The 14354-nt window shown below is 30.4% G+C and overlaps 1 protein-coding gene across 3 annotated transcripts; it reads right to left on the bottom strand.

The window, feature by feature from the left end:
- Positions 1–52: 52 nt before the first annotated feature.
- On the bottom strand, positions 53–12551 carry LOC111018340 (WAT1-related protein At4g15540). Of its 3 annotated transcripts, XM_022294382.2 has the most exons (7): positions 12261–12549; positions 12130–12192; positions 11459–11572; positions 10053–10281; positions 3636–3797; positions 2126–2277; positions 53–393 (listed from the first exon to the last, which is right to left on the bottom strand). In XM_022294382.2, exons 1-7 carry the CDS (start codon positions 12455–12457, stop codon positions 231–233), a joined length of 1080 nt encoding a protein of 359 aa, XP_022150074.1. In that variant the 5' UTR covers positions 12458–12549; the 3' UTR covers positions 53–230. The 3 variants fall into 3 exon arrangements, with proteins under 3 accessions (XP_022150074.1, XP_087983929.1, XP_087983930.1); XM_088127803.1 differs by lacking the exon at positions 12130–12192 and having other exon boundaries at positions 12261–12551; XM_088127804.1 differs by lacking the exon at positions 11459–11572 and having other exon boundaries at positions 12261–12550.
- Positions 12552–14354: the final 1803 nt, after the last annotated feature.

The raw sequence follows: 14354 nt of genomic DNA, 5'->3' as shown, positions 1-14354 counted from the left end.
CATGTTTAGTTTTGAGTAATGTTAGGTTGGATGACCTCCTAGTAATCTTGGATTGGGTGTCCTCATAGAAGGAACATCATAAATTGTAATATATATGGTACGTTTTAAAAGTGACATAATACGCAAATTAGTTTTGAGATGAAGCCTATAAATTACGTAAAATGTCAATAAATATGAATACATTGATAGCAGAAATATGAATAATAGGAATGAAAATGTTATTAAATGGACTAGGTGTGATTATTGTTTTGTAGCAATGGACGAGTTTCCTCGTTGTATGGATTGGATTCCAAGTTACCAACAACAACAATCTGCTTTTTGATTTCGGCTTCTTTTGCCTTTCCCCAAAGTAAAGCATAAAATCCAATTGATATTATAATTGCTCCTATCACACTGCAACCATGGGAGGAAATTAAACTATACTTAGAGCAATCAAATACAAAGCCCTAACATTAATCGAAATATAATTGAGCAAAAGTGAGTATAGCTCAGCGGTAATTAACATATATACTTCCAACTAAAAATTTGTGAGTTCGATGATCTTCACCCCACATGTTGTACTATATATATATATATATATATATATATATATATATATATATATATATAATTGAGCAAAAAGTGCTAAGAGCGTGTGTTTGAGATTGATTTTGGCATGGTTAAAATCACTTCCCTGGTTATGTTTGACAAATTAAGAAATTGATTTAGGAAAACTTAAAAGCACTTTAAATTGATTTTTAAGGTATCACTGGGATGGTGATTTTGGAAAATCAATTATACTTAAATCTCTTTCTTCAAAATCGTTAATTCTACCGTCACTCCCAAACACACCCTAAAACGTGTTGGGAGTGTTTGTGGAATAAGTATCTCTAAGTAGAAGTAATTTTATTTATAGCATATACCATTTTTTAAAAAACTAAACATCATGCAAATTTTAAAATTCATTTTAATTAGCTAAAACTAGTTTTCACCATTCCTAAAGTCATGTTAAACTCTTCACCTAAGTTACAAGGAGGATTAATTAATCACTAATCATTTTGATGTTAACTTAATTCTATACCTTTCGAAGAAGTAGTACTACTCTACACATGCTTCCTCACAAATACTTTATATTACGTATGAAACATAAGAATTTCAAGTGAAAATTAACATGCTTCTGTCCTAAACAAAAAGTGCTTTTAGCTTAACCACGACGTGTTCATTTTATAACTTAAACCCATAAAGGATATCAAACGAAGATTATTATTTCTTTTAAAACAATTTAGTTTAGCTTGTGACCAAGATAAAGAATAAATAATATTAACCCTGTTCTGCTTTCATAGTTAACAACATTCTTGATTTATAAATATAGCAAAAATAAAAAGTAAAATAAAAGCCGAGCCTAAATCTACTCATACAAAAGATTAAAATAATCTTAAAACGTCTATGAGACTATAGACTGATAAGTGTTAAAATACATATTACATAAAAATATCTAAATAGGTGTGGAAAAGTTTTATAAAAAAAAAATATTTACAAAATTATAATCTTATTGCTATATTTACAAATATGGCGACATGGTCATTTAAATTTTTCTATACTACATATAAGCAATTTTAGTGGTCTAAAAGAGTCTCAATAAAATTGAGATAACGTGACAAATTTTATATATTTTTTAATTTTTTAAAAACTGTGATATAATGTACAATTTTCCTTTAAAAATACAAGTCTTTTAATTTTTCAATAACTTTAAAAACTTGCATAAGGGGGAGAAATTTATAATATACTTTATTCAAAAGTTAACCTTATGTTTACTTTACTTTTTTTTTTTTTTGAAAAAGATGTTTACTTTCTATTTAATATATTCATTAATTAATTCCTAAACTTTACCATTAAATATTATCTTAAAACATTAAAAAAAGAAAGAAAACAAGCATAACACACATGTTTCTAGTTAGTCTTATTAAATATGTGTTGAACCATAACACTATGGACCGAGCTGATAATTCTAAATGTGTTAAATTTTATAGACAATCATTTTATTATAAGGTTAGTGTGGATATATATATATATATATATTTTCTTTTCATTTTTTTCATAATTTAGGTTATTGAGGGGAAAATTTGAGAAAGAGGAGAAATTGGACCTTCCAAAATAGAGGGCATCACCGAGAAGAATGAAAGCCAAGACAGCTGCAATAACAATAGACAATGGCCTGAAGCTGGAGACATAGACAGGCCGTTTCTCTCGAAAGCCCCATAAGTGGATGATCCCATAGAATGCTTGACCCATCATTCCCTACCAAACAAACAAACTCCATTTCATTAACCTTTATTAGGACCGTGTCTATTTTAGTCCCTAAATTTTAGAAAAAAAATGAATTACGCATACTAAATTGTGATTTTATGAAGTCTCGACATCAGTGTTGTTAATTAAACGAGGTTCGGAAGATGTATACTTATTGAACAAGTGTTGGCTAATTTGGCATGACATGACAACAAATGTCAAAAAAGAAAGTGTACATGTAGAAAAAAAAATATAGGACCCGTTTTGTAACGTTTATTGGGCTCGTTTGGTAACGTTCCCCTTTTTTGTTCTCGTTTCTAAATTTTATTAAGAAACTTGAGCTTTTGGCAATTAAGTATGTTTTTTGTTTCTCATTTTTTTTGGAAAATTTCTCAAAATTGTATAGAAACTTTAGAAACAATCGAAAGAAGAAACTTGTTTCTTATTTCTATTTCCAATTTTTTACCATACATAAATATGAATATTATTTGATCATTATTGAATTCATGGGTGTTGGGCTATATAATTCTATTTTTCTTTATTAAAAATGAAGAAACATAAATAAGAAATGGGAACATCATCAAACGAGCCATATGTTTCTTGTTTCTTGTTTTTCATTTTCAGTTTTTGAAAAAGAAATCGTTTGGTAATTATTCATGTTTCTCGTTTCTCAATTTAAAGCATAATGTTTCCAAAATTGCTGCAACAAAATCAAGTTTCTTGTCTTTTTTGTTCTTTTTTTTCAAGTAAAAGCATTATTTTATCATTCTTGACTTATAAAATGTATAATAAATATTTAAAAATAAATAAGATGTAAAAATTTTTAATTTTAATGTAATAAATTAATTTTTAGATAAAACTTTTACCCTTTTTTTTTAATTTAAAATTGTAGAGAATAAAAAACAATAAAGGTTCAACAAACATGTTTCTATTTCTTTTTCCAATAAAAAAGAAAAGAAAATAACAAATATAACTACAGCAGTTCTATTTTTTACTAAAAAACAAAAAACATAAACATGTAGAATTAAAAACAAGAACTGAAAAACAACAATCAGGAACATTACCAAAGGGATCTTAGCTAAGCGATACACAATCTAAATAAATGAATTTGACACATATTGCTTCAAGAAATGGGATATGTTATACACATCACCCTATTTTGTTCAACTACCTATTTTCTTCTCCCCGGATCTATCTATCTTATAATGTCAAATCGGTTAGCTTTTGTCCAATAATCACGTCGTAGTAATGAGTATTAACAACAAGAATTATGGATAATCAATTACAAGTTTAGGTCCGATTTGATAACCATTTTTTTTTATTTCTATTTATAAATATTAAGCATATAAATAGTACTGGTTGGTACATACCGCATATATAACAGCGACAAGTGCCATATCAGTAGGCAGTGTCCAAGCTCTGAAATCTGTCTCTGCCAACAAACAGATGGGCGTTGACAAAAGGGTGGTGCATATGTAGTAGAAGAGCAGCACAAATGAATTAGCTCCCATAACTTTGATGACCTTAGTTGTCTGCAATTCATGGAATATGCCACAAACAAGAGCTTAATTTTGAAAAACAAAAAATAAAATTTTTTGAAAATTTTTAATTACATCATTCACAAGTAATCTTAATTACAGGCCTATGAACTTTTTATATTTTGCAACTGTTTTGTTGAGATCCTATGAGAATTAGAGGGTAGTGACGTGGAACAGGTGGTTCAAGTACGAAGGTTCTATTTGATAACCATTTCACTTTTTGTTTTCTGTTTTTGAAAATTGTACTTATTTGCTCACAATTTCTTTAGTATGTTTGATGTTTTTTTGAAATATATTTGAACTCTTGGTCGAATTTCAAAAACAAAAACAAGTTCTTTAAAACTATTTTTTAAACAAAGAATAATATATGGGTGAAAATAATGTTTACAAGCTTCATTTCAAAAACATAAAACAAAAGATAAAATTGTTAGGAAACGGATGGAAGAGACTCATGGTGTGTTTGGGAGGTGATTTTGACATGACCAAAATCACTTTTGCCATTGTTAAAATCATATCTCTTACCTTTGATCTATTTGGTAAATTAGAAAATTGATTTTAGGAAAGCTTAAAATCAATTTAGATTGATTTTTAAGGTATCACTTGAATCTTGAATGATGATTTTAGAAAATCAATTGTACTTACATCTCTTTTTTAAAAATCAATAATTCTACCATCACCACCAAACACACCCTTGGAGAGCCTAGCCAAATAGATAAGGTAGTTGGTTTCTTGTTATAAATTCTTTGCTAGGCTAATGGATTAAATGTGTATTTAGGAGTGATTTTGGGATGACAAAACACTTTTGACATTGTCAAAAGAATTTCCCTTTCATTGATCATGTTTGTGTAACGAAAAAGAAGAGAACAAGAGAGTAGAAGCAAGAGAGAAATTGTACGAAGGAAGAAGTTCTATGCATTGAAAGTTAATAACCGATCACTATCCCACTACTTAGGCCACTAATACAGTACTTATGCCACTCACCTTCAAAATCTCTTTAAACCATCATCATAATTCCACTAAGGCGCTAGCCTATAAACTCTCCCAACATACACCACAACATAAACCATACCACTCATCCACTACTTAATGAACTTTCAACTATGACATTAATTACCTTGCATGACTTCTAAAAATGTGGAACCACTGACAAAGAAACTAAAACATGTTTGCACTAATTCTTGACACTCCTCCTTAGTGCAAGCATACAAATATGGACAACAACATTGTACACTTATGATTACTTCAATCTTCCTCTATAGGAGTAGTAATCGGTTTTGCCTCCCCCATATGAAAACAATCCACAGTCGCATTGAGTTACTTCCCCTTTTTAGTTTCTTGACATGGTCGAGGAGTAGAACATCATTTTTTTCCTCAAAGCACAAGAAGTAAAATTGACATGTAACAAGGCCCAAACTCATCATGTCATAACAAAATATTTCAGTTCTATATGACCCGTTATCTCCCAAACTTGAGTGACATTAGACATTCTAACACCAACCAACTTTGCTAAGTCAAAATCACCAATAATGACTTCAAAATCTTCATCAAGAAATACATTAGCAACCACAATACCTTGATGAGTAATCTTTGGATTGCAATGCTCACAAAAATACTTAAACTTTGAGTTGTGTCCAATCACACACACCTGTAGGCCAATCCAAAGCAAGTTTCCCCAAATATAAGTTCTCGAGGATGGTAGATAACACTCAAATTCTCATGTTGGAAAACATCTTCTCCAATACTTTTCTTCCATGTGAATCCTTTCAACTGACTGAAAGAAACTATTCGATTAACTTCACCTGCAACATCTACAAAGACTCCGCATGTGTAGCCTTTATAGTTACCCTTGCAGAAAAATAATAATCAAACCAAGAAAACCAAATCTTAACCCAGCAATAAGTCCAACCATAAGGCTAACCTTCAGATTATTTAAACAACTTAAGCTTGTACTATCTTTAGCACAAGAATGAGCAGATTTTCTGTCACAATTCAACTTGTTTCCAAAGAACTCCTAGCATCAGCAACCTGAGAGACTGAAAAAAAAAATTCTTCTTCAGATTTGAACCATGACAACCATCTTTACGAGGAACATCGTCCGATTCACGATTTTCAATATTGACATGTCCACCTTTCCTATCATGATGTAAGGAATTATCAGCTGTCGCATTGACTCTTCTCCCACAAACATTAGAAAGAAGAGATACATCTTCAGTAGTATGATGAAAACAACCAGAATCAACATCTGTTTCTACTTCTTTAAGTTTCACTCGACAATTTTACTTAATATGGCCTGGTTTCCCACATCGACTATTTTGATTTACCCAACCTTGTATCTAAGAAATAAATTAATGACATAAACTCGTTTCGCAATCTACGAACAATGTACCAATGCAAACGAGCATTGCTAATTGGTTCCTCCTTGTCCAGTTCTGAAATTTCATAACACAAAGTTTTAACTTTCAGAAAATATTCTGAAACCGATAAATTACCTTAACTTTTTCCTGCAAATTCATTATCCAAATACTGCAACCTCATCGTGTTCTTCTGAGTGAACAACCTTTCAAGTGTCCCACACTTCTTTTGGAGAATCTACATCACGAACATGCTTGATATACTCCTTTCTAATAGAAGTTCGCAAAGCAAATAAAGCTTTGCCACATTTGATCTTCCACTTCCTTCGTACCTTAGCATTTTGTGGACTATCATCTGGAATTACACTATCTTCACCAGATATAAGATCTCACAAATCCTACCCTTGTAGAAAAGCTTCCATACATGGTCCAGTAGCTCTAATTATCATCGGTAAGCTTGTATACACAAACAATGCTTCCATCGTTCATCTTAAACTCAAACACCGAGCACTAAACTCAAACAACGAGCACTAACTCAAACAACAAGCAATAAAATCAAACACATAAAAAAGAACTTAAACGCTCTAATATCATGTAACGAAAACGAAGAGAAGAAGAGAGTAGAAGCAAGATAGAAACTATACGAAAGAAGAACTTCTATTAATTGAATTGATAATTGTTACAAGTATTTATAAGAAAGTTAATAACTGACCACTAACCCACTACTTAGGCCACTAATACACTACTTATGCCACTAACCTTCAATTCTCTTTAAACCATCACTACAATTCTACTAAGCCACTAACATATAAACTCTCCCAACATACACATACCACTCATTCTACTTAATAAACTTCTAACTATGAAATTAATTACCTTGCATGACTTCTAAAAATGTGGAACCACTAACAAAGAAACTAACATATGTTTGCACTAATTCCCAATAGTTTGGCAAAAAAAAAATTGATTTTAGGAAAACTTAAAATCACTTAAGATTGATTTTTAAGGTACCACTTAGATGGTGATTTTGGAAAATCAATTATACTTAAATATCTTTTTTGAAAATCGTTTTTTCTACCATCACTCCCAAATACACCCTAAAGTCACTTGGTTCCTCTTTATTGTTGTTAAAACAAAACTAACTCTCTATGCATTTTCAGAAGAGCATGATAACCATCATCAATCTTCCTCTCAAATAAAGTATCACCGTACCAAATCTCCTCTCAAATAGTCATCCACGTCCAACTCTCTACTACACCAAGACTTTTTCTGTAGAGCAACCCCACTTGTCTGATATTCGATATCCAGGTCTTTTTTTCCCTAGAGTACATCGTTTATCAGATAGAACTTAATCATACACGTGTTCATTGTCGAGGACAACGGTACCCCAAGTACCCTTCATATCTCCACAATGGTATGATATTGTTCGCTTTGGGCATAATCCTCACGGCTATACTTTTGGTTTTACCCAAAAGACTTTTCCTCAAGTAGTCACTCATTCGTCTACTCTCGGGCACAACAAGAGCATGCTCTTAGCCAAGGCTCCAGACACACCTTGATGGAGCACACCCACAGATTACACCATGACTACATATTATGAGAATCATCACTTATTTGTTCGGCACTCGAAGATTTCACGACACAGCTAGGCTTAGAATGTGGCTCTGATACCACTTGTTAAGGACAAAGGTATCCCAAGTACCCGTGTATCTCCACGATGATATGATATTGTCCACTTTGGACCCTCACGACTTTGCTTTTGGTTTCACCCAAATGGCCTCATACTAATGAAGATTATTGTTCTCATCTATATACTTTGGATCATGCTCTTCCCGAGTCAATGTGAGACTTTTTTTGCATTACGATTATAAACCCAACATTAATCACTTATTTGGCATATTAGGATTCCATTGTTATGGTTAAGTTTGGTGAATTACTCTAGTAGCACTTGTTAAGACAATAAATCTCTCCACATTTTCACAAGATATTAATATTCTCCCCTTTTGCCACATTTTCACAAGATATTAATATTCTCCACTTTGCTTCAAAATCACATGTTAAAGATCCCATACTGAAAAGATAGAGGACCTAACAAAAGTTTATATTAAACATAGGCTATTCCTCTCATCGTCAATTGGTTTTGAGATGGAACCCAATAAATATTAATATGGTATCAGAGTCCAAAAGCTCAAACGAGCATGAAAGATGGAACCCCATAAATATTGATACCCTCATAACTTTACTTTTGATTTTATCCAAAATGCCTCATACTAATCAAGTACAAACTTTTGATTATGTGGCTTTAAAATGAAAAACACAAATCTAGTTTTTCACTTACGTCTAAAGATTGTAAAAATTATTTTTAAACATAAAAATAATTACAGTAAACGTGTTTTTTTCCTTTTAGGGTAAATTAGACAATTGTTTTGGTTTTTGAGTTTGAGTTAGATTTATATTTGGTCCTTCATATTTTACAAAATGGATATGTTTAGTCTCCAAATAAGAAATATGATTCTAAATGATCATTGATGTCACTTGAACATTAATTGACTAATGAAAATGTGACGTGGTCATTAATTACTTGCTGATTGAATTATGACTACTTGCAAATTATATTAATTTTTCATTTTTTATCTTTTATTATTGGATATTGAGTTCACATCTTCTGCAATGTTCCTCTTTCTCTCCTCTCCTTCCCCTCTCGTTCTCCCTCTCCTTTTTCAAATTTCACTGCTGCCACTGCCTTATTCTCACCGGTTGTTGTATCGATCTTCTCGTCATCACCTTCACATTTCACAGGCGAGCTTCATTCCAAACCAATCTCAAACTAAGTGGATCATTTTTAGTTTTGAACAAAGAAAGATATATTTTCCTTCAATCTCGTTCTCCTATTTTCTTTGTACGATTGCTTAAGTACAGTATTCCTTGAGCCCTGTGATTGAAGTGTTGCATTCACAAGTTTGTAATTCGTCCTATCCTAGGAGACAATTATATATTCATGATACCTAGAGCACCGTAGAATGAACAAAATTGTCTGAAAGGAAACAACACTTTTGTTAGGTTTCGATCGATCGTATTTCCTTAATTTCTCTATATTTTTCTCTTAACAGGTGATTCATTATGAATCATTCTAGTTCTATGAATGCATTCCTTGTTCAATCAGGAATAAAGGAATGTGAGGAATGCTTTCCTCGTTCGATTAGAACGAGAAAAAGGAATTTCTTCCTTGTTTGATCTAGAATGAAGAATTAATGTCCTCGTGTTTCTTGTTAAAGGTCTGGAACAAAGGAGCATTCATTGTTCCATATTTGAAACGAAAGAATTGCTCCTCAATTATGATCACCATTCTAGATTTTTAATGAAGATCTTCCCTCATTCGATCTTTCCCTCGATGAAGAACAAAAGCCTTGACGACAGATTAGCAGTGGCGTCAGCAACGAGAAAGGGGAGGGCAGAGGAAGGAGAAGAGAGATAGAGGGGAGGACAAGGAAGAAGATATGCCACCTAATGTCCAATCCATAAAAATAAAAGTAAACATAAAATCAATATAATATGTCACATAATCATAGTGCAATCGGCAAGTAATGACCTCATCATTTATTCGTTAGTCGACTAACACGACCCCTGAAACTATTTAGAACTATTTTTCAAATCTCATAAATGAAAAATGTCTTTTTTCAACTTTTCACAAATCAAATAGACATTTAACTCAAGTCTCAAGAACCAAAAAAATGTTTTTTTTCCATTTTGTTTCTCAACTTTGCATATACAATTGTAGAAACGTTTCTTGTTAACTGAAAAGCCATGAAAATGTAGAGCCTTATAAAACACATACCGATCTCACAGTATGAAAACGAGAAACGGGAAACACGAAAAGTAAAATAGAAGGAAATATTACCATAAGAACGGAGGAAATGGCATAACAGAGGTACTGAATAGAAAACAAGAAGCCGCCCAAAACCCAGTCTGAGTTGGAGTGATGGTGAAGAAGAAGAGGCTTTTTATAAGAATTGGGTAGAAGCATTGGGCCTTTATAGAGAACGACCACAAAAGCACCAATCATGGAAACTATTGTGCCTATGATTTTAGCCACGCAGTTTGAGCTTCTCCAATCTAACTTTTCAATCCTTCACCATAACACATCCAACAAAATTTGTCATAACTTTATGCTTCTTTTAACGAATTAATAAAAAGAATTTAATGTACAAAAATTAAATTTTTACACGTGAGGATAACTCAACGTTTGAGATAAAAAAAAAATGGTAAGTTGAATCTATCATGCGTTTAGTCGGTGATTTGGAAGCAGAAATCTGAAAACAAGACATTCAATGAAAACAAGGTTGTTTTCTATGTTATGTTTTTAGTAAACTTTTGGGTAACAATTTGAAAGTTGAACCGCAATTTGGTAAACTAGTATAAGTAGTTACCAACTAAATAAGTTGAATATAAAATAATATCAATTAATTTATTAACATAATATGTTATAAATTTTGTAAAATTTTTATGGTTTATAATGTCATATAATTTATAACAATAGTATATTTATCAAAAGTTTTATTTTTTAATGATATTCTGCTTTTAAAGTTTCGAATTCAAAATTTAAAAACAGATAAAAGTGTTGTTTTCAGAATTTTTACGACTTTAGATTACAGAATCTGAAAACAGTTTTAAAAAACAAATATATTAGACACACATTCAATTAATAGAAAAGCAGAAATAGAATTTGAATTACCTACCAAACAAGGGCATAAAATTTTCAATTGTATTCTCAAAATGAAACAAAAATAAAGTTTTAACTTAAAAATTAAATAGAGATAAAAAAAATGGTATATTTGACAACTAAAATCATTTTAGACGACTAAAAGTGTTTTATAACCAATACAAAAATATTATAAAAAAAGTCATACTTATAAATATTGATTAAATAAACACTTAAAAAGATTAAAGGTGTGTTTGGGAGTGATTTTGATATGTTCGTGAAAGTCAAAATCACTCCCATTCTTATTAATCATGTTTGGCAAACTAAAATTTTAGAAAAATATTAAAGTACTTAAAATTTATTTTTAAGGTATTACTTGGATGGTAATAGAAAGAGTGATTTTGAAAAAAAAGAATTTTTAGAAAGGTTAATTTGGTGAACATTCTCATGGTAAGAAGTGAACTGTAAAGGTTCATAAATATTAAAAAAAGTGTTTAAAGATTTTTAAACTAAAAGTATCATAGACACAATTTACTCCATTGACGTTTAAAATTGTATGGACCAAATTTATATGAAATCAGGAGGAGTAGATGGCCACGACGGACCTGAAAATAACGGCAAAGATGAAAGTGAAGGCCGGAGTTAGGTTGCTGATGACAGAAGATAGAGCCGGTGAACTAATCTCCAGTCCTCTATATCCACACAGTTGAGACCCAATCCTTCAATTTTCCACACCAACAAATTCAATGAACACTCCAAAAATAGTTTGTCCAATAATAATTTCTATGTTAAAAAATATATTCGATCTCATTTAGCCTCTGCACTTTAATTTTATTCATGTATTTAAGCATTTCTTAAAATTTAAACTTTAATATTTAATATTTAAAAGTTAGGTTCTATTTAGTCCTTTACCTTAAGAAATGTTACGAAGATTTAATGTGAGAAGTTTCATATATATATATATGTTTATAAATAGATAAACGGATGAGAGAGATCAAATTTAACCTTTTCGATTACTTTTCTTAAAAAAAATTAATAAAATATAATTTGTCAAAAAAAAAAAAGTCGATACATCATTTTATTAACATATTCAAATCCCAACTCAACTCAGTCTAAAGCAAAATCGAACTCATTCACCAACAGAATATATTTCTTTCAAGCTAGTATCGTATCCACGTGTCTGAATATATTACAAAAACAATAATTTAATGACACATTTTGAGAGTTTTTAACATGGGACTTAGAGATTATTTGATATAGATGTTTGATTTCTTACCCAATAGCGGCGAGAGAGAGAATCATGAAGTAGGAAGAAATGTTATAAGGGAGATGAAATGATCTACAAGAGAGAGAGAGAAAATAATAAGTGGAAGAAGAAATGAAGAGAGAGAATTAGTAATGAATTACCTTTGGAAGAAGAAGAAGAAAGCAAAAGGAAAGAAACAGAGGGCTGCAATGGCGTATGTGTACACAATGAACACGTAATTGCTTATCCCTTTCGAGCTGGCGGCTTTGAATATGATCGTCAGCCCAACGCCGGCGAACTCCGCCGCAACCATCGCCGCCAGCGGCAGAGCTTCTCTCTCTAAACAGCCCCTTCTCATCTCTCTCTCTCTTCCCCACTCATATTTTGATACCAATCGCAATCCAAATAATTGTTTGTGTTTGATATAAAATGTGAGGCCAACAAATTTTTGGGATTGGAAATATCTTGTATGTTGTTATTTATGAAATAATTGGAATTGAAAACCTTCAAAACTTTCACGTGGTCTACTAAATTTGTGTACTACTTTACTCGACTCCACTCGTATTTTTTTTTTCTTTTTTTAGTAACATGCGGAGTTGGGGAATCCAACTCACAACCTTTTGAAGATATATGTCAATTACCGTTGAATTATACTCACTTTGACTACCGGACTCGTATTAATAGTGCATTTACATTTCATTTTGGTCCTTAACTTTCAATCGTATTCTATTTTGGTCTCTTAATTTGTGTTTTTATTTCAAAATTACTCTGGTAAATTATTTATTTTGGTCCTGAACTTTCATAAGATCTATTTTAGCCTCTAGTTTTTTTTTAATAATTAAAATACTCTTTTGATCATGGTATTTTTGGCTTTAGTTTATTTTAGTTTATGTATTTTCAACTTTTGTTCATTACTATTCTAATTTGGTCCCTCTACTTTTAGAAAATGATAATTTTTTTTATCCTTAATTTGAAATTTTTTAACAAAAATTTTATACACGATGGATGGAACCCTTTAGTACAAATCTATGGCTATATTTCAAGAAATTTAGCAAATGAGTGAAGTATTATATACTAAATTTCATTTTTTAATAAATGAGATAAAAATGAAAATGCAGTGAACAAAAATCGTCTTTAACCTTTCAAAAGTACTGCACAACTAAACTGTAATGCCTATCTTTAATTTTTATAGTAACTTTTATTTAATAAATCATCTAAATTCTTATATATTAATATATTAATAAGATTTTATATCAATAAATCCACGTTGTTTTAATAACCCAATATTTTCTTTGATTTACCTTTTTAAAATTAGAATAATTTTAATTTTAAAAATTAAGCAACAGTTTTAATTATAAAATGAAATAAAAAAAAGGGAAGGAAACATCTCCCAACACTAATTTGACTTTAAACATATACAATTACTTTATTTTTACAAGGATATAAATTATATCCAAATAAAAATATAAATAACAAAAAATGTTCACTAACATAATATAATTTATATTTTATTTAACTTTAAATTATTTAAGGCATTTCTAATTTGTAAAAAAAAAATAATATTTTATATTTTACTCAATTATCAAAAGTTCCTTAATTATTTTGTGATATCCATGAAAATTATTACTATATTTCTTGTAATGAAGTTAATTTTCAAATAAATTATAATTATGAGGATACAAATATTTTTAAAAGGTTATATATCTTTTAGTTAAATCATGTTTATCTAATAGTTACTAAGAAGTTATGTACATTAAAAATACATCTAAAAAATAAATATGATAGTTCTATTTGTTATAAAATTAAGGTAAAATCCAATAAATATTCATGTTAAATTTAAATAAAATTAACAACATACTAAAAAACTTTAATTAATTAATGCATGAATCTTGAAAAAAAAAATGCTGAGGTTGGTATCTTAGCGTGGTCATTGTTGAATGATGATTTTGATCAATCACAAATCACCACCTAATAATAAATTATATGTCATTAAAATTGAGAGCAAACAAAGTTCCACAAAGTGTCTCTAAATTAAAAGAAACTTAAATGTTTGGCTAAATAAATTATCACATGTCTTTCCCCTAGTCATTCGAATTTGACCAATCATATTTTGTCATGGCAATGACATAAATTAATCTTGTTGACATAAGTGTAGGGCAAAAAAAAAAATGGTGTCAGGCCAAGATTTATGAGCCCAAAGGAGTCCTCGTCTTGAGAACCATCTACTACTCTTCTCATAGTCAATTGGTTTTGAA

This window comes from Momordica charantia, assembly GCF_013281855.1.
Source record: "Momordica charantia cultivar OHB3-1 chromosome 8 unlocalized genomic scaffold, Mcharantia_2.0 BLBB01000008.1, whole genome shotgun sequence".
Taxonomy (NCBI): Eukaryota; Viridiplantae; Streptophyta; class Magnoliopsida; order Cucurbitales; family Cucurbitaceae; genus Momordica; species Momordica charantia.
This window is presented reverse-complemented; position numbering and strand designations above follow the sequence as displayed.